The following is a 20,159-nucleotide window of genomic DNA, read 5'->3' on the forward strand; positions in this document are numbered from 1 at the left end:
CACACACACACACACTTCTGCCATCACCACAATGAAAGAATGAAATCCTGGCTGTAGTGTTTATTGCCTTTTGTTGACTTTCTATTGTGGAAATCTCTAAACATGCACACAAGCTTCACAACCCACCCGTGTGGCCAGGCCCCTCTATCTTCTCTCCCTCTGGCTCCTCACATCTAGATTTGGGAGCAAATTCAAAGCACCATGTCATTTTGCCTAATGTCTAACATCCTCAAAAGTCAGAATTTAACCATCTCTCGCCCTCTTATCAATGTACACCTGTTTTTACAGTTGATTTATTTGTATCAGGATTCATCCCAGGCTCATAACTGGAAGTAAAAATAAACTGCATTAATTTGAAATGTCTCTTCAGTCTCTTTTCATCTGTGGAATTTCCCATATTCAGAATTTTGCTAATTGAAAGCAGTTATGGTGATCCATAGCTACAATTTCAGCATTCAGGAAGCTGAGGCAGGAGGATCACTTTGAGTTCAAGGCATGCAGGACAAGTTCAAGACTACACAGCAAGCTCCAGGCCAGCCAGGACCATAGGGCAAGACTTGGTTTCACAAAAAGACCAGGAAAAAGAGTTTGACTGATTAAATCTGGAGGTATTAATTGACATGGATGTCTGTGTCCATCCTTCCTGGGAAATGGTGGTTACATCCAAAGGCTTTGATTCATGGAGGGGGGTGGGGTGGGGGGGGAGTTACATAGATGGCACTGGGTACTTCTGTTGTGTCCCACCAGGAGACAGATAATGCTGGGCGTCTTTCAGCCAGTCATGATAAGTTGGAAGTGGATTGAAGGCTGTCGGCCTTCACTACCTAATACAAAAGTCTCTTTCAGCAGCCACTGGTGGGCATCACTGACTCCCCCCCCCCCAACGATGGTTAGGGTTTCCCCAATTCTGTTTTTTTTTTCTTCCATACAAACAGCCTGCCTTCTTCACCCTTCTGCTCACTGTGAAGATGGCCACCCGAGGCCTTCTCTCCGGCTTTACTTATCAGTTGTCAAAAATAATGAGGAGGGACTATGGCAGAGGCCGGCGGATTTACACCTACCCATTCTAACACACTACAGCTATTGTTAAAGACCCTTTACATTTTTTCCAGTGAAATTTCTCATCCCATCTTATTCACTTCCACTCTGTCATGTAGCCTTGACTATTGTCCCAAAGAGTTCTTTGTAGCAGGCCTATAAGCTCACTGTAAATGAAAATACTTGGTAGACTATCAGACACGAAGAGGTAAAACTCCCTGCGGTCTGTCCTAGGGAAACTGTCCTAGAAAAACTGGCCTGGAGGCCACCTTCTTCCTGGAGGCCACCTTCTTCCTGGAGGTCACCTTCTTCCTGGAGGCCACCTTCTTTCTAGAGGCCATCTTCTTTCTGGAGGCCACCTTCTTCCTGGAGGCATGGCTCATTTTCCTTTTCCTCCTTTTCCTTTTTACTTCTTTTAAAATAGAATCTACAATCTTGTTCTTGTTATAAAATATAGTTAGTGTCCCATTAGCTGGGTGTGATGGCACATGTCTTTAATCCCAGCACTCAGGAGGCAGAGGCAGGCCGATCTCTGTGAGTTTGAGGTCAGCCTGGTCTACAAAGAGAGTCCCAAGACAGTCAAGGCTACACAGAGAAAAAAAATTAAATTAAATTGTTATTATTGAATTAAATCAAAGTTGTAGATAATATCTGTTTTTTAACTAAAGAGAGGGCCAGCAAGAGGGCAGTGAGTAAAGATGCCTGCTGCCAAGCCTGATGACCTGAGTTCAAGTCCCAGAACCCACACAGTAGGAGGAGAGAACTGCTCCTTCGATTTGTCTTCTAATATCCATGCTATTGCCCCGTGGCTGTGCGCGCACACACACACACACACACACACACACACACACACACACACACACACACACACTTAATTAATTGACTGAATGAATGGTTGCTTTTCCCCCTCTGGGCATATAAACAGGATAGTTGTTGGTATGCGATCTTTTTTTTTTTTTTCTTTTCTTTTCTTTCTTTTTTTTTTTTTTTCATAAAAACAATCATGGTCTACACAGTCTCTAAATTGCCAATTTCCTTTCAAAATGTGGAAGCTAAGGCAGGAGGTCGGTGAGTTCGAAGCCAGCGTACACTACACATCAAGACACTGTCTAAAAGGAAATGAAGGAACAGGAGGAAAGGGGGGGGAAGAAGAGGATAGATGGGGTGGGGGTGGGGTGGGGAGGAAGGAGGGGCAGTTCTCAACCCTGCAGATAAACAGATAACTCAGTCTTCTAACATCTCTCTGCTATCCATTTATCTCAGTCTTTCTCGAGCTCACTTGGTTCTTTGAGGTTTGGTTCAACAAAACGATAAATACTTGGTTTATGCCAGGCACTGTGTGGTACCTAAGACCTGCAAAATCACAGGAACAGGCCCACACTGTCACTTATTGGCAAGAAGAGTGAAAGGACACAGCCCAGGCTGAGGCAAATAGCTAACCTGATTCACACTGGAATTCTACTCTTCAACACACACACACACACACACACACACATACACACACACACACACACCACCACCACCACCACCACCACCACCACCAGCAGCAGCAGCAGCAGCACACCATTACCATCACCCCTTGCATATCTCTCTAGAAGCAAGCAAAACCCTAGATGGACCTTTGCAGTGCAGACTATGCACAGACAAGGCATCAGCCTGAGCTGGGTGCTTTTCCAGTGCTGGCTCACTTCTGCATTCTGAGAGTAGCATCTCCTCTGCCTATTCCCAAGTCACTTATCTTTAACTGAACCTACATGCCTCGCCCAACACACACAGCCTCACCTAGGGCTACCATCTTCTACTTCTAAATCCCCTTATGTCTTTACTCAGCCAACACTAGGATCCATTTGTGACGCCTCCTCTCAAAAGTCTGGCCTACTCAGACTACGAATGACTGAGTGGGTGTGGTGGGGTGTTCAGTGGATGGGCATCAAGGACTCCTCTGGTGCAGCATGAGAGAGGAGGGAAAGGAAAGCTGCTGACTTCTGACTCATGTGGATGGAGGAAGTGGAGACTGGAGCCCGATGGCTGGTGCATCTTAATTTCCAAAAGACGCTGGAAACAGTTCTGCAAACGGTGCCAAAAAGAACAAGTTTCAGTGTCCCGTCCAGCTGCAGATGGGGCACTTCCCATACCCCAAGGGTCCCCATCATCACCACATCTTGTGACATCTTCTGCAAGTCCTCGTGCCATTGCATCCCTATAGCATATGCCCACCCACGATCACATTGCTGTGGAGTAATTTCCTCTGAAATAAAGCCTCCGTCTTAGAGGGAAGCTGAGGGAGGCGAGACATTCCATTCTGCAGGGATGCTTTCTTTAAGTTCAGGAAGTAAGTAACTCCAAGGCTTCGGGGAGTTCCTGAAGCTGACCAGGTATACCTGACCCCCTCCCTCCCTAAACATAAATAAGCAGTAAGGAATGTTGGGCTGCTTAGAAGGGGTGGAAACCAACTAAACTGCACGGATGAGGTGAGACCACCTGAGCCCCCTGGGAGAGTCATTCTGCATCCTACTGAGCTGTGTGCAGGCTGCGCAGTGCCTTCCAGGTTCCCAGCTTTGTGAGCTCTCCCCTTATACTGGGTGAGCTTTGGTGACACAGCTGTTCTTGAGTCATTTCTGCCTCTGTAAGTAACCCCAATAAAACTCACCGTTTACTAAGTTGGACTTTGGTGGCACCCTGACTTTGCTCTGTTGTTGGCTTCCTATCTGGGGAGACATTTGTTCACATCTCCCCAGGAACCATCACACAACTACACACACACAAACTACACAGGCAAAGTTTCATTTAAAAGCTAGTCTGGGAGGAGGGGGAAATAGAATAATATTGAAGAATCTTCTCTCATCTAAGTTCCAACCAGACTTGGGGGATCTTCTAAAGGACAACAGTCCAGGAGCCAAGCAGCCTCCGTAAACCAGGAATTATCATCACACAGCCTTGACTTCCTGAGCAACCAAAATACCTCACTTGGATAAACAGACTTCAGAATTTTCCTGAGGTCTCCCGTATCGAATTCAGTATGGAAATCAATGAGTCCCTTATTCCAAACAAATTTGCTGGTTGATATAAGAAAATACGCTTCAATTTTTGTTCCACCAAAAACTCTTCAGTGGGATGCACACTAGGCGCACAACTGGCCAACTGTGGGATCCAAGGCTCCTTACTCCCTCTGCTTTCCAGATGCAGAGTTCTATGGCTGGTTTAGCGATGTGGTGGCTGGACAGCCCCGTCAGAGAGGCTACTGGAACCAGGAAGAGCTTTCTAACAGGACAGTATTCAAACAAAGGAATAGGTCTACAAGGAGACAAATCCTAACTTGTGAGGAATGTGGGGTACATCAAATACACCTTAAGGGGACCCCTTGAGATCTGTAGAGTCATGTCTAAATTCACTCTGCCTTCCTTTCATCTGCTAACTATTCTTGTCCAAGGCATGTTTCATGACATTGAAATGAGATTCTAAAATTAACAGTGTACTAGCAGCATTTTAAATTACTGCCTTTGTCTAGGAGCTTCCGGTTGGTTCAACAACCTTATCAGAGAGGCCCAGGGTGGGACTGTGGGGTGCCAGGACATGCCTGACATCTAACAAGCCTGATATGGTGTGTGTGCGTGTGTGTGTGTGTGTGTGTGTGTGTGTGTGTGTGTGTGTGTGTGTGTGTGTGTGTAGTATATTCTGTGTGAGTGGAATCAGGGTATGGGGGGTATAGAATATGTGTGGTGAGGAACGGGGCGTGTTTAGTGTGTGTTTAAGGAGTGTGGCACAAGGGATTTATGGGTGTGTATACAAAGTATATGTGTGTTACACATGCATAGCATGGCAGGGTGTGGGATGTATATATGTGTATACTCGGTGTGTGTGTGTGTGTGTGTGTGTAAGCATGAGTGTGTGAGGGATGTGCAGGTGAGGGCAGAACCTAAAAACAGAGCTTCTTCCAGCCTCACTGGTTTGCTGCTGGCTGGACCAAATCTGCTCTACAAGTGTTACAAAACAACAAAGGGCTCCTTTGCTGGGACACCCATGAACAGAGGCAGATGTTCGTATAGTCCTATAAATTTGACATGTCCCCTCGCAGGCCCTCTGTCCAAAATTCCTCCAACTCAAACCTGCCGTTCCTCATCCCCTGGAATCAGAGTTCTTACGAACTAAATATTCCTGGTGCCCTAAATCTAAACAGCTCCGAAGCCTCGCTTTCCCAGTGTACTCCACCCCCTCCACCCACACAGCTGAGGTCACCCAGGCCCAGCCTCTTTTGCAACTTTCCCAAGTCTGTGCACAGAAAGAGAGGAGGAAAACTCAGAGGGAAGTGGCCTCTCACCAAGCCGTTTTACGTCCTCAACACTGGCCAGATTGAAACTGCCACTTCGGGAAGAGAGGCCCAGACCCAGAACTCCCGACCTGTGTGAGGTGAGTGACATACAGCCATGGCTGGAAGTGTCCTGGCAGCCTCTCTGTCCTTGCATGTGCTCAGCTGCTCCGGAACTGTTTGGCTGTTGGTGAAGAGGACTAAAAACAGGGTACAAGGCTGAGGCTAAGAACCTGGCAGGTGGGGGACTTTAATCCAGCCCAAAGACCCCTGCACCACAGAAAGTTCCTGGGTGTGTTGGAGAAAGGACTTCCCTTTCAGTCATAGAGATCTGGGGCCCAGCTACGGGATCTGCAAAGGCTGCAGTACCAGACAGGACAGCTCAGAGGAGGGTAGTGTCATGCCTCTAGACCTGCAGAGCCTGCCAGAAACTGGAGCCCTCCAACAGGGCTCGATTCTGCGGTATCTGGCATCTCCTTGGCACAGGGTAACCTTCTGGGATGAAGATGCAGGCCTTATCAGAGAAAGATGAGCTCCCTAAATAGGAAAATGTCCCGGTTGTTCTAATCCATATGTGTTTTCTCCTGGCAAAGAGCTAAAATGTATGAGCCAGTGATCAGAAGTGGTCAGATCCAGCTCTAGGCTGGCTACTAACCTAGTTTTCTTGTTGTTCTGTGTGTGTGTGTGTGTGTGTGTGTGTGTGTGTGTGTGTGTGTGTGTGTGTGTGTTGTGAATGATGGGAGTGCATACTTACCACAGCATATCTGTGGAGGTCAGAGGAGTGTTTTGTGGAGTAGATTCTCTCCTTCTACCCTTACCTGGGTTCTGCCCAGTACCTTTACTTGCTGAGCCATCTCGCCATCCCGCCAACTAGTTTTTGACTCAAGAATCCACTGGGCATTTTGTAAAACGCAAGTGTTCTATAAGTGCTTGTAGGCACAGTGTATTGATAAAAATGATTGCTTTGGGCTTATTGATCAGAGATCCTATGGAGACACTAATTGGTGGTATTCGTAGACATATACTGTGCTACTGCATACCAGGCATGCTCAGCACGGGTGAGTGGATAGACAAATGCATGGATGCATGGATGAATGGATGCATGCTTAGAAGGGTGACACATGGATGGATTCATCACTATTCGGGGAGGTTTCTATAGTCCCAGCATCCCCACCATGCTTTGGGGGACAGAGAGATAAAAGGTACTGTCTAGGGTATGGCCAGTCTACTTAGGGAAGCAGGGCAAACAGCTCCCCAAAGAGCTTCAAGAACAAGAATAATGGGCCTTTCTGAAACCAGCACTGTGAGCGTACTTTGTGGAGGAAGCAGGTTTAGACCTGCAAGGATTCTGGTGGGTGAGGCAGACTGTCAAGTGATCCTGGCAGACGACAAAGCCTCCTGCCCCCACCACCCGCCCAGAACCTCACTCAACACTCAGCCTATAAGTTCGCGGTTTGCTAGAATACTACAGGGCGCAAAAGGGAGAAGAGAGGCTTAAGTTAGGGAAGATGGTGTGCTGGGCAGGGAAGCTGGGGCTGCTGCAGGATTCCCAGCTGCCCCTGTTCACTGGTCTCACTGAAAACTTACATGGGACCTCATCCAGGACACGTAGGGCAAGAGGCTAATCCTGGGTCCCGGCTGACGCCCGTGGGATAGGGTCATTGGCAGGTGAAGGCTGAGACCCTCGAGAGCTCTTGCAGACTAATCACAGACCCAAGGGCTCTCAGCAGCACAGCCTTCTGCGCTTTGCACAGAAGTTATGGGCGGAGCCCACCCCCCCACCCCCTCTGGCTTCAAAGTGTTGTGGGCAGGAGCTGGAGAAGAAGTGGTCCTGCCTATGGGCTGGGCTGGCTGGGCATTCCAAGCCTCCTACTCACTGTTAAGTAACAGTGAAGATGACTCAGCCTTGCAGACAAGGGGATGCCCTGCTTCCTTCTTTGAAGCTGGGAGTTAGCCAAATGGAAGAGGCTGAAAGGGGCATTGTAGCCACAGCCCAGGCAGGGATAGAGGACAAGGGAAGGGACCTCACTACCTTCTGAAACCTGGGTGTAGGCAAGGGAGCTCCCATTGCTGTCGGCTTCCAAACAGGCTCCTCCAACCCCGGCACTGGGCCAGCCCCAGTCACTCTCTGAATCAAACACCAAGGCTATGGGAGTCTCTAGTGACTGCACACTTCCAGAGCACATCTGGAAAGGACATCAGGACAGTGGAAGGGGTCAAGAAGTTATGAGGATTAGAAGTGGGACCCAAAGGAGGGGCTTCAAGCTCATGTCCCAACACTCTCTCCCCAGCATCTGGTGTTGCAAAGAAATTAAGCTCTGTGTGTGTGTGTGTGTGTGTGTGTGTGTGTGTGTGTGTGTGTGTGTGTGTGTGCGCGTGCTCGCATGGTCCCTAGGAGAAACCTTCCCTTGGTGAGCAAAACAAGCACTCACGCATGTCTGACTGTTTCCCATGAGCCTAGCATTGCCCATGGCTTAGATTAAGCAACTGAGGTCCTTCTAGCATAACCTACCTTTGTAGCTTGAAACCAGCAATAGCGGACATGCTTTCATCATCAAAGATGGCAACCACTGCAAATCAGATCCCAGACCTCCTCTACCAATCCCCATCCCACAGAAGGTGTTAAGCTGTTATCAGGATCTTTCCTAACTTTGGAGTCCTGTTATGCTATCACATGACACACACATGCCGTCTGCAGAGGAAGCCACAGCCTTCAGTGACATCCAGTTTATGCCCGAGGGAATAGAGACACTCCAAAGTTAGTAACACTCACGGCTCAAGGTCACACATGGGTAGATTAGGGAAGAGAGAGTGCTTTCTGACCTCAAAAGTCACGGTCATTGCCTGGCATGAGGCAGTCTCACCACCACCCAGCATTCCCCCAAGTCACTGTGATTCGTCCAAATAGGAAATCACACTCAGATCACTCTGGGCAGCCATCCAGTCACACATGCTTTGTAAAGGTTAAGTCAGGGTGGGACTGGGGAAATAAAAGAGGAGGTAACTCTTTTGATATTTTTAAATTACAGAAACAGAATACAAATTTAAAATATATATTCTTAAGATACACTGGAAACTCTTAGCCACTCTCTCTCTCTTGCTTGTTTGTTTGTTTGTTTGTTTGTTTTTGAGACAGGGTTTCTCTGTGTAGCCTTGGCTGTTCTGGATATGCTTTGTAGACCAGACTGGCCTCGAACTCACAGAGATCTGCTTGCCTCTGCCTCCCAAGTGCTGGAATTAAAGCCATGCACCACCACTCCCGCCTTCTTAGCCTCTCTTCTGCCTCTCCTGTCTCCCCTTAGATGGTGTGTTTCTGTCTGCGCGTTTTCCAGGATGCACATGTGTAGAATTAAGCACAGAAACACACTCAGAAAGCTGGTGCTTGTTCTTGAGAACCAGGATCAATCTCACCCTGCCAAATGCTTAGACAGTTGTTTTTTGTTTGTTTGTTTGTTTTTTTAACTTAAATTATCATGGGTGGGTGTATGTCATCACCTCATCCTTTTAAAAATGGCCTTATATTTCAGAATATATGTGGATTGGCATTTGTGTAGAAAGTCTGTTATTAAAGGAGGGCATGCATTTGAGAGGGAGTGTGGCTGGAAGCACAGGAAGAGGTGAGAGAAGATACAGGGTAGGGGGGAGAAGTATAGCTATAGTACCCATATATTAGTTTTTAATTCATTTAATTTTTAAGGAAGAAGGTGTATTATTGGTGGAGAGTCAGGTGGAGCAAATATGTGCTCTGACAGGGTTTCTAAGGAGCAAGTATGTCGGTCTCTTTCATATCTGCTTAAGGGCATAGTCTCTTGGTGAAGTGGCACACTTTTACAGTCCTAGATACTTGAGGGTCTGAGGCAGGGGATTGCTGATTTGAGGCCAGTTTGGGCAGTGACAGGAGACTCCGCCTCAAAGAGGTGTACAAATGTGGCTCTATGACAGAGTATTTTCCACGTGGTCTCCAGGCTTCAAATTCTGTCTATTATTAAAAATCAAAAGCCTAGGGTATTGGTACCCTGGTTTGCTCGTTATATTCCTCATGGCTGTGACCAAATGACTGACAAGCAAAGAAGCTTAAGGAAGCAAAGGGTTGTTTAGACTCATAGTTTGAGAGAACAATCTTTCATAGTAGCAGGGTTTGGGGCTCACACTGCATCCGCAGCCAGAAAGTGGAGAGACGAATGTGGATACTCAGCTTGCATTCTGTTTCCTCAGCTCCAGATCCCAGACCATGGAATCGTACATCCATGTGTATTTTCCCAGCTCAATAAACTCAGTCTAGAAACTCATTCACAGATGTGCCCAGAGGTTTGTCTCCTAAGTGATGCTGGGTCCTGTCAAATCAGCCATCATTATCAACCATCAATGCAGTCTACAGAGCTGAGTCTGGATCCAAACGACAGCTCCAACCCAGCCCCCTACCCTCGCCACTACAGCCTGTGTGTTGTTAGGAACCCCTAAATTAGCTCCTGGAAATATCTACTTTGACATAATAACAGTGCCAACCATATAGACAGTGTGTGTGCACTAAAATAGCTAACACTATAAGAACTTAAGAATCTAAAGAAACCCCAACTTGTGCCAGCAAATATACCACAACAGAACACCAAACACAATAACACACTGATTCACTTAATGCATACAACATGCTATTATTTATTTGCACATCTTTAAAGTTCTCAGCAGAGTCTGACCAATAAATGTCAGCATGGTGAGTGTGACATACCTGGCAATATGTGTGACCCATTCCCTCCCTCTCCTCATGATACGTGTCCGCTGAGCGCAGGTCCTCACACACAGCTCCTGTTCAGCAGGCCCAGGCCCCTTGCTCTAATAGAACCTCTTCAGCCGTCTGGCTGCCTTTTCCCAGTACACCTAAGGCTTTGTTGAACACAGCAAATCTGAGTCCAGTACCCCATATGTTCATGCACACAGACGTCAGGTCTCCAAACTCTGGGGATCAGAAGGCACCAGGGCACAGAAGAGCTTTCTCTGGCCTTCCTTATAGTGTGTCGTTATGTGAGTTTTGAGTGACTTGCCCCTCCCCACCTCCAGCCCCCAATAACACACACCTTGTGATGCTAGCTGTAGAAGCCTTGTTCAAGTTAGGCCAGCACTATGTATGACTGAGCTACATCCCAGTGGACAGACCCTTCTCTGAGCCCTGTTTGCACTCACCTCACTGCTATGGTGAGAATAGCCTGATGCACATCCATAGTATGGTACAACCCACTGCAAGTACTCAGCTGGTGCTGTCCCATCTTCTGCCTCCATTTTGGAACTCTGAGTCCTTCTAAGATGTCCTGTTGGTCTTTTAAGATAAGTTAATATGGGCTGGAGAGATGGCTTAGTGGTTAAGAGGACCGCCTGCCCTTCCTGAGTTCAATTCCCAGCAACCACATGGTGGCTCACAACCATCTCTAATGAGACCTGATACCCTCTTCTGAAGATAAAGCACTCATATGCAATAAATAAAATAAATAAATCTTTAAAAAAAAAGATAAGTTAATACACTATACCAAAGTGTTAGGAAACAGAATTCCATTGCTCTTGGGCCTCTTCCAAAGAGATAACTGATGCTCAGAGGCCCACCTCTTTCCAAGAGTTTGTGAGCAGCAGCACTGTTGCAGTATGCCATCCCAGGTTAGTGTCTTTGGTTCTCTGACTCTACATCCCTGGGAGATGGAGAATTTTTGCTAAGTAGCTAATGAGTGAAGAATGAATGAATGAATGAATGAATGAATGAATGAATGAAATGGGATAGCCAGACTCCACCTCAATCTTGCTTCCTCCCCTGAAGCAAATCAATCATCTTTTCCACTCTCCATCCCCAGAAGTTCTTATCTCATTCTCTCCTAGGAAATATTACCCAGCACACCACATGCCTCACTTCTTCAAGCTAGCCTCGAACTCACAGAGATCCTCCTACCTCTGTCTGCCTCCTGAGTGCTGGGATTAAAGGTGTGTGCCACCACTGCCTGGCTCCTTTTCTGTATTGTGGGAACACTTTCTAGTGTTACTCAGTCCTCGTTCCTTCTTTCCTGATGTTTCTTAGATGAGTCCTTTGTGTTTCATCGTAGGTGCTCTCAGTGTCAAGTTCAGGGCTCTCCTGCATTCTCTTCACAGGAAAGGGGTATGTTTATTTATGTTCAGCATTGCATTAGTAATTAGCTAGATTCAACTATTTTACAGTGTGTACATTTCGTATTTCATGGAAGCTCTGCATATGGTGCTTGCTTAGCATTCACAATGCCCTAGATTCAACCTCCAACACTGAAAAAAAATTTAATGCCAATTGTGATAGTAGTTAATACTTAGATAACGTTGCACACATAATTTAGCAACAACTTTTCACTAGGATCATAAAGCATGAATATTTTCCCACATATACTAACATACCCAAAACTCCACTGTAATGACTACTACGAAATTCATTATGTGTCCTGGCCTAAGCACCCGTTCACTCTTGGGTGTTTATAAGAAATGCTGGAAGGAAAGTCTTGAAAAGTCTTTCCTCTCAACAGCAGTGAAGAACAGGAAGATATGAGGAGGCCATGGTGAGGCCCTGGCCTAGGCTGGGTCCATGATCCTCCCACAGCTGGGGTCTGTGTTGAGTCTGTGACCTGAGTTACCACCAAAGGCCAAGCGAATGTCCATGGTCTGGGCTGCCACTGGAGACTGAGTAGCTATCTGTGGGCCGTGCTACCAAAGAGGGCCATGCTGATCTGAGTGGCCGGCTCTGCCATCCAGCCTAGGCTGCTGCTGAGTGCCATGTCTGGTCTGTGGTCCTACGGCAGTTGGCCTGGCCTGCTGCCTGAGGCATTGTGCTGAGCTGACCCTGCACCTCACCTGGGCAGCAGAGTAGAGCTGGTGGCCCCCTGAGTGCTTGAGCACAGGAGAGCTGACCTTAGTGGCTGGGGTGCTGGTAGGCCCCTGAGTGCTTGAGCACAGGAGAGCTAACTCTGCCCTTTGCTGGCTACAGCACTGGGTGAGCTAGCTGGAACAGTGCTGGAGCGCTCACCCTGGTGATGGGTGTAGAAGAGCTGGCGGGCTGACCAACTCAGCTCCCTCCCAGGTCCAGATCCAGACCTTTGAGGTGGCCCACCCCAACATCTACCCCATCTATGATCCGCTGGAGCATGTGAAAGGGCCAGTCCTACAGATCCAAAGCTGCAGGATCTCTACGACACAGGACAACAATAGGACATCTGAGAGGAGTCACTGTGTAGATAGTTATTGGTAGTGTAGCAGATGCCAGAGGCCTTGAACCAGGCCAATGGCTCATTGCAATGAACACTTTCAAGTAAAGATGTGTAGACAAAAGTGTGCACTGTGGGACACACTGCGACATGTCACAGCTTCCGTGACAAGGTTATTGCTATTTTTATCCTGTCTTACTTTATTTTCTTTTGTGGGGGAGGTTGCAAGGACGGAGGGTGGGTGCAAAGGAACAAGGTGATGCTTGGGATTGGGGGTGCATGATGTGAAACTCACAAAGAATCAATAAAAAAGTTAAAAAAAAAAAAAAAAGTCTTTGCCCAAGTTTCTGGTGGTTTCTGTAGGGGAAAAAAAATTCCTAGAAGTAGAGGTCATAACTATTTTGAGGCTCACCACACATGCTGCCAAGTAGCTTTCCAGAAACGGGGACCGATTTCACCCATTCCAGCTGCAGCAAAGAGCTCTGCATGTGCAGCACCCTTTGGCTGGGGGAGGGACTGTCTTCCATCCAAAGCCTCCAGGCAGGCTGACAATGGACCCCTTGTCCTGCCCACCCCATGCCCTCTTCCCACACTGGCCTCCATGCCTGGCTCTAGGCTGGGCTGTGTGTGAGGTCTCTGTTCAGATCTGGTCCTGCTGTTCGGCACTCCGGGCTACCTCCCAGAGCTGAAAGGTGAATGAGTGAGTCATTGTCGTCGGTTTTGGAACTTTGGCAAGGGGCAGTAGAGGGAGGGTGTGTAAGCCATGTGTGCCCTTCAGGACGACAGCCTCACTGGAGTCCTTAGCCAATGCTGATAAACCAGAGAAAAGCAGCTCAGATGGGAATGCTAAATGCTAGCTACTGCTAAGGTGTAGCAGGGTTGGGGGTGAGGTGGGGGAATGCATGGGAGGGCTGCAGTGACAGGATGTGGTAGGGTTAGCCTCAGTGAGCAGCCAGTGTGACAACTTCTGTTTCCCCACAGGCTCCGAAGCCCCTCATGAATCCCCGAAAGAAAGTGGACTTGAAACTTATCATTGTTGGTGCACTCGGGTAAGCCAAGGCTAGCTGTCACGTGTTCACTGGAGAACGGCCTCACCTGGGAGCAGTTAGGCCACCAGCCTGGACTCGCATCTCCAAGGGGCCCTTTCTGAGTGAGAGTGACAGCAGAATTGCATCCTACCTAAGGAAGGGAGCTTAGCAGAGAGAAAGAAGCTAGCAAAAAGTTCTTGGTTTGGGGCCAACTCTGTGGTAACTGGCTGTGTAGCTGCTCTGCGTCTCTGGCTCCTCCCACGACCTGCTGTGCCCAACAAAACTCTAAGAACTGTTGTACTCAGCCTTATCCCAAACTGCTCATTTTGGTTGATCTCCACTTCTAGAAACTGTTTCTTATCCTTTGCTCCCCAAAGAGTGGTCTCTAGAGCACAGACTCTAGGAATTTCAAATCTGAGCAATTCTCTCTCTCCTGAGAAGCCTAAGCCAGCCCATCCTAGCTATGTACTATTGTTCTTCTATGTCTCCCCCACCATGGGTCACTTTCTTAAATGCCAATTTTGGTTCAGGAAAAAAAAAAAGATAGAAGAAGAAAAGAAAAGAAAAAAGGAAAAGGACTGCAGGTCATGGTAATGTCCTGAGAATAGACCGTGTGTGTGTGTGTGTGTGTGTGTGTGTGTGTGTGTGTGTGTGTGTAGGTATGAGTTTACACATGTGTGGAATTTTTTTTCCTCAGTGTGGGAAAGACCTCTCTCCTTCACCAATATGTACACAAAACATTTTTCGAGGAATACCAGACCACACTGGGGGCCAGCATCCTCTCCAAAATTATTATACTGGACGACACAACTTTGAAGCTGCAGGTGAGCAACCTTCTCTGCCTCTGTAATACACACACACCTGAAAGCCACACAAATATGCAACAGCATGCACTAAAAGCTCAGAGGGTCTGGAGAGAGATCAGCAAAGTAGAACTCACGGGCTAACCCTAGTCTCTTCCCTGGGCACACTACACACACACACACACACACACACACACACACACACACTTGTTTATCTACTATAGCAGAGGTGAATAGTGTAACAAAGATGGAGGACCCAAAATGTCAACAAATATTTATTGTTTGGAGCTGGGGTAACAACCTCTGTCCTAATAACCTAGAGAAAAAGTAAGAGCTGTGGTGGAGTGTGAGGTGGGGTGGGGGCTTCAGTGCCTGGGTGTGGAAAGGCTGTGCACACCTACACCAGGGCTTTCCTCATGCAGAAATGAAGCTCTTGGCATGACACAGCCTTGCTGGGCTTCCCTTCAGCCGCACCCATCAGAGCCCTGTGGGGCGCTGCTCTTCTCCTCCAGATCTGGGACACAGGTGGACAAGAGCGCTTCCGCTCCATGGTCTCGACATTCTATAAAGGTTCTGATGGCTGTATCCTGGCATTTGATGTCACTGACCCAGAGTCCTTTGAAACCCTGGACATCTGGAGGAATGATGTCCTGGCCAAGATCATCCCTATGGACCAGCCCTATCCCATGGTGGTGCTTGGGAACAAAATCGATCTGGAAGACAGGAAGGTACTGTGTGTTCATTCGTTCATCATTCATTCATTCACTCAACAAACTGTAGGTAGCAGCTGCATCCCTGGTGCTGTGTTAGGTCCTCACATACAGTGCTGACAGAGTCCTCGCCTCAAGAAATCCACAGCCTGATAGTGACAATTATGGTACGACATGGTAAAAGCAATGACAGTTATACACTTTGGAGAACCAGAGATCACAATGAAGGGACATCTCAGTCCAGAGTAAAGAGCCGGCTTCCTAGAAGTGAGTTCTAGACTATAGAAACAGTATGGTGTGAACTGAGAAATGAAGAACAGTAGGAGAGTTAAGAGCTCAGAGGAGCTCTTGGGGGAATTTGATTTCATCTTAGAACACTATTTCTGCCTAGAGTCACACGGGTATCTGAAGGTTTTAGTTCTTGGATCTAAAAGTTTGCTAGGCAACTAATTCTTTTTCACTAAGTCAAACATATCCAGCATAATCAATGAATGCTTTGACAACTGGTCTACCCATGACCACAGTGGCTGTCTACCTGTGTAGGTAATAGCCATCACATGGCTATAAAGTGGACAGTTCTTTGAACCTTTACTTGCTAGCTAAAAAGGAATAGAGGTTGTCTTCATTTATGAAGCTTGAGATGAAGGTATTTTGTACTGACTGAAGCCCAAATAATACCCAAAGGAGCTGCCAGAACCACAGTATCTCAGCATTTTTAATGGAAAACCATGATGGGGAACTGAGCCGTTGCATCTGAACACCGTTTGCACAATGCTTTAAACAGAAAACCTCAGGAGAACTGGACCAAAACTTAGTGCCATGAAGTATAGGGCAGACAGGAGGGAGGGAGGGAGGAACAGATGGAGGGAGGGAGGGACAGAGGGAGACTGAAGGGGTACTTCCAGCTGCACCCACCTTCAGAGGCAAGGTCCCTGTTCAGAGAGGACATGTTTAGTTTGGGTATCTGGAACTTGAGAAGCTTGGAGAACAACTTTAAGCAGCGAGGAGACCCATCAGCTTTGGGATGCCTAAAAACAAAACCTCAGGGCAGAAGTGTGTGCTGGGATCAAGTCGTCAGCTCTGTGTGGCCTGGTCAGGTTGGAAATTCAGTGTCAGTCACCCATCCTCTCTCAGACAGTAATCCAAGTCTTCTCTGACTGGGCCAGCTGCAGTGGGAACTTAATCGTCAGCTTTACAAGTTCACAATCCCCACCTGCGTAGGTCAGATGGGAGCTCTGGGGTACAGTCCTGCCTGAAGTGAAGCAGGAAGAATAAGAAGTGGCTGAGGGGGGCAGGACAGTTCTTGTTTTGTGGGTATTCCGTGGTGTAGCATTGTGTTCTCCAGTCTGTCAGTTGTGGTAGATTTCCTCTTTTGTCAGTCATTCCTTTGGGTCTTTCAGACTTCCTACCCAGGTGGCATTTCACTGTGCCTTACAGAAACAAGTATCTTGCACTCCCCCTTCAACTGCAATCTCTCCTCTTAGGAGCTCCAACCTGCCTGTCACTCTATGGAAGCCACACTTAGCCTAGACATACTCATGCATTCTGGCCATCTTCTAAAGAGCTAGCTCTTTCTCTCCACCTCATGACCTTTCACCTTGGAACCTTCAGGTATATGCCAGACCCCAGTGTGTGTGTGTGTGTGTGTGTGTGTGTGTGTATCCAGAGGCCACATGTTAGCAACCAACCTCAAGGCTCTCTTCCAACTCCTGTAGGAGGCAGGAGTACCTATATTTACAACACAGATTTCTCCAAGGACTCCTATCCAATCCTTCCTTCCAAGCCTTTTGTGCTCATGCTGCGGGCATTAGTGACATCTAAGAGACTCTTCATCATGAGCCTTTGGAAATACACATGGTCTCAAGGCCATCCCACTGCTCAGCTGAAGTCAATCAAACTACAATGCCAAGACCCAAACATCCATTTTAGCAGCTTCTTTCATACATCTGTGTGTCAAACTGAGGGAGTTCAGGAGAAGGGGGCGCAAGGGCGTTCTCGATGAAGTAAGAGGTACCACCCTCCCGTGAGGAAGGAGACCAAAAAGGAGACTTAAGACTCATGGTAAAGGTTGGGTGTCTAGAATCTCTCTAGCATTCCTAGATCCCAAAATTAATACAATTTAGGGTTGGATTCTGATTTCTTGGGTAATAAATCCAAACACCGGAGGATGAGCTGATGGAGGGCAAGAATTAATGGAACATGAACGGCTCAGCTGAAGGAGGGGGCTGTGAGCTTTGAGGTAGCATCTGTGGTGTGTGTTTCAGTAGCTCTGCTAGAGTAAATGCTAGGAATACAGGACCTGGGACTGAAGCTTTCCCAAGCAAGGGAATCAAAGGATGGGGGTATGGAGGTGGGAGGGCTCTGAGAAAACCTGAAGGAAAGGGGTCGGGGGAGTTGGAGCATCAGACGGTAGTGTGGGTTTAAAAGAGAGGACCGCCATGGTTGCAGAAAGGAAGGCCTGTTTTGTATTTGGATATGACTCTATAAAGAACATGGGAAATGGGGTGATCGTTGGCAGGAAAAAAAAAAGCCCTGGCTGCTTTGAGTCGTGGCAGCCTTGTGTTGATGGAGAAAAGAAGCCGGTCACATACATCCAGTGAATGAGGGATGCCAGGCTAGGTGAAGAGCGGGTGATGGTTCATAAGACAGAGGTCTGAGCCAAACACCTGGGGGTGAGCGTTGCTTTAGAGAAGAGGAACGAGTAGATGAACGAAGCAATGGGGCACCAGGTAAGCCAAAGCCCTGCCTCATCTGTGCAGAAGCAGATATGGGAATGACCTCAATGGAGATGATGAGAGGGAGACAGAGACCCAAGGAGAAGCCAGGATTGGCTGAATGGGATGGATAAAGGATGATTTGGGGAAGATAAAGGAAGTGTGTCTGTCAGGAAGGTGAAGCCCAGAGGAGGGTTTTGAAAGGAGATGGCCTAGTAGGAACCAAAAGTAAGAGGTACTGAGCAATAGTGAAATGAGCTCAGGGAAGCAGGGAAGAGGATGTGGGAAGAGAAAGCAGAGAGACTCAACACAAAGACTCCATATTGTTAAGGCCAAGAAAAATGGCGGTGCAGCTCCTGCCCTCAGACCTCCTTACTGAGGTGCTGCCTTAGCAAAGAGATTGTCACCTCCAGTTGGGATGACGAAAGGGAAGACTAGCCAAGTGAGTGTAGCTAGGGAGGCTTGCGCTCACTGGCACAGAGCTGAGGGGGCAGGCACCATTCCTTTCAGCAACTTGGCTGAGCAGGCTACCCAAGGTCTGCCATGCTCTCTGCATGCCCTAGGACCCCTCCAACCTCTGCTCTGCCATGGAAACCAGAAGATGGTTTCCTTAGATTATTTGAGAATTAAAGGAAATGTATTTGTATCCTCCGTGGTTTCTCCAAGGGACAGGCCTGGAAAACACAGCTGGTTTTCCTTCTTAATTAAAGGAAAATAAGTATTTAAAAGTACATTGCTAGATTTGAGGAGGAAGAAATTTTGGATCCAAGTAGTGATGATGGTAGCATACCATATATTAATGCCCTGAATTATATGCTTAAACATGACTACTAAGTTTTTTTAATTTATTTATTATTATGTATACAGTGCTCTGCCTACGTATACATCTGCAGACCATAAGAGGGCATCAGATCACGTTATAGATGGTTGTGAGCCACCATGTGGTTGCTGGGAATTGAACTCAGGACCTCTGGAAGAGCAGTCAGTGCTCTTAAACACTGAGCCATCTCACCTGCCCCAACTACTAAGTTTTATGTGGTGTATATTTTACTACAATAAATATGCACATACATATGCAAGCCCACAATACACCCAAAAATATTTTAAAGAAATTATGGCTTACCTTTGTTAAAAAAAAACTGCAGCAACCAATAGTGGGAAAAAACCTTAGTTCGTGAAAAGGGGGCTGTAATATTTAAGCTGCAGGGTTTGGACTTAATGCCCAGGGAGGTGAGTTCTGACCTACCACCAATGGGAGCTAGGATGGGGTTTTCTAAAATAGTCTTTGTTTTTATCCAAGGTTTACTGACTAATATCAGGCATACTAATTCTTTTAAAGTTTTATTTATCTTTATTTTATGTGTATGAGTATTTAGCTTACATACATGTACGTGCATAACATACCTGCAGTGCCTGCAGAGACCAGAAGAGGGCATAGGATCCCATGGAACTGGAGTTATAGTCAGGACCTGAGCTGCAGGGTGGGTCCTGGGAACCAAAGCCAGGTCCTCTGAAAGAGCAGCAAGGGTTCTTAACTGCTGAGCCACCTCTCCAGCCCCCAGGCATGCTAGTTTTAACTCTATATAATAATATATGATATGAGAAAGCATCAAAACTAAAATGATGCAAACTGGAGCCAACATGAAGGTTCAGCAATAAAGGTTCAGCAGTAAAGACACTTGCCACGGAGCCTGATGACATGAGTGACGCCTGGGACGGACATGATGAAATGAGAGAACTGACTTCTACAACTTGTCTCTGATAGCCATACATGTACAGAGAGGGGGGGAGGGAGGGAGAGGGAGGGAGGCATACATACATACATACATACATACACACATCCTTGCAATGCCTAGTTTTTGTCAAACATTGGTTCCCAATAAATAAGCAGAACCACAGTGTTAACAGTCCATTGAAACCAAAAGGAAAAGTCATTTAAAGTAACACTATGTCTCCAAATACGCAGCCTTATATTTACTTTCAGAGTCCTCTGAAATTAGGTTATAAATAGCTATTATGCTTCACCAGTAGAAGACAAGATGGTCTTCAAAGACGTGAAATTAACAGAGAAAACTAACAGCGCTGTCTGATGGCTTCTTTCCAGCCCAGCCTTCTGTAGGGGCAGGGGCTGGAGACCCAGAAAGACATGACTTGGAGCATAGTCTCAACTGATGCTCTGGAGAGTCTGTTCAGTCATTTTTGAGGCAACCCAGAAGGCAAGATGAGTGTGTGACTTCCGAGGCAGACACCGCAGTCACTGTCTGCTCAGAGGGAAGGGACAGCAGAGCCGCAGCTGCAACAGAGGGCACGTCTGTGTCTTCCGAGCTCTCAGTGAGAGATCAGCCTTGGACAGGGTTCTGG

The 20,159-nt window shown here is 47.2% G+C and overlaps 1 protein-coding gene across 1 annotated transcript in view; it reads left to right on the top strand.

The window, feature by feature from the left end:
* The first annotated feature begins 5,287 nt into the window (after window positions 1-5,287).
* Rab7b (RAB7B, member RAS oncogene family) overlaps window positions 5,288-20,159 on the top strand; it is a 46,363-nt gene continuing 31,491 nt past the window's right edge. The window contains 4 exon segments of the mRNA XM_051147350.1: window positions 5,288-5,445; window positions 13,525-13,592; window positions 14,269-14,395; window positions 14,887-15,102. Of these exon segments, the coding sequence (XP_051003307.1) occupies window positions 13,540-13,592; window positions 14,269-14,395; window positions 14,887-15,102 (396 nt within the window). The 5' untranslated portion in view covers window positions 5,288-5,445; window positions 13,525-13,539.

The sequence above is a fragment of the Acomys russatus genome, chromosome 6 (assembly GCF_903995435.1).
Source record: "Acomys russatus chromosome 6, mAcoRus1.1, whole genome shotgun sequence".
Classification (NCBI taxonomy): Eukaryota; Metazoa; Chordata; class Mammalia; order Rodentia; family Muridae; genus Acomys; species Acomys russatus.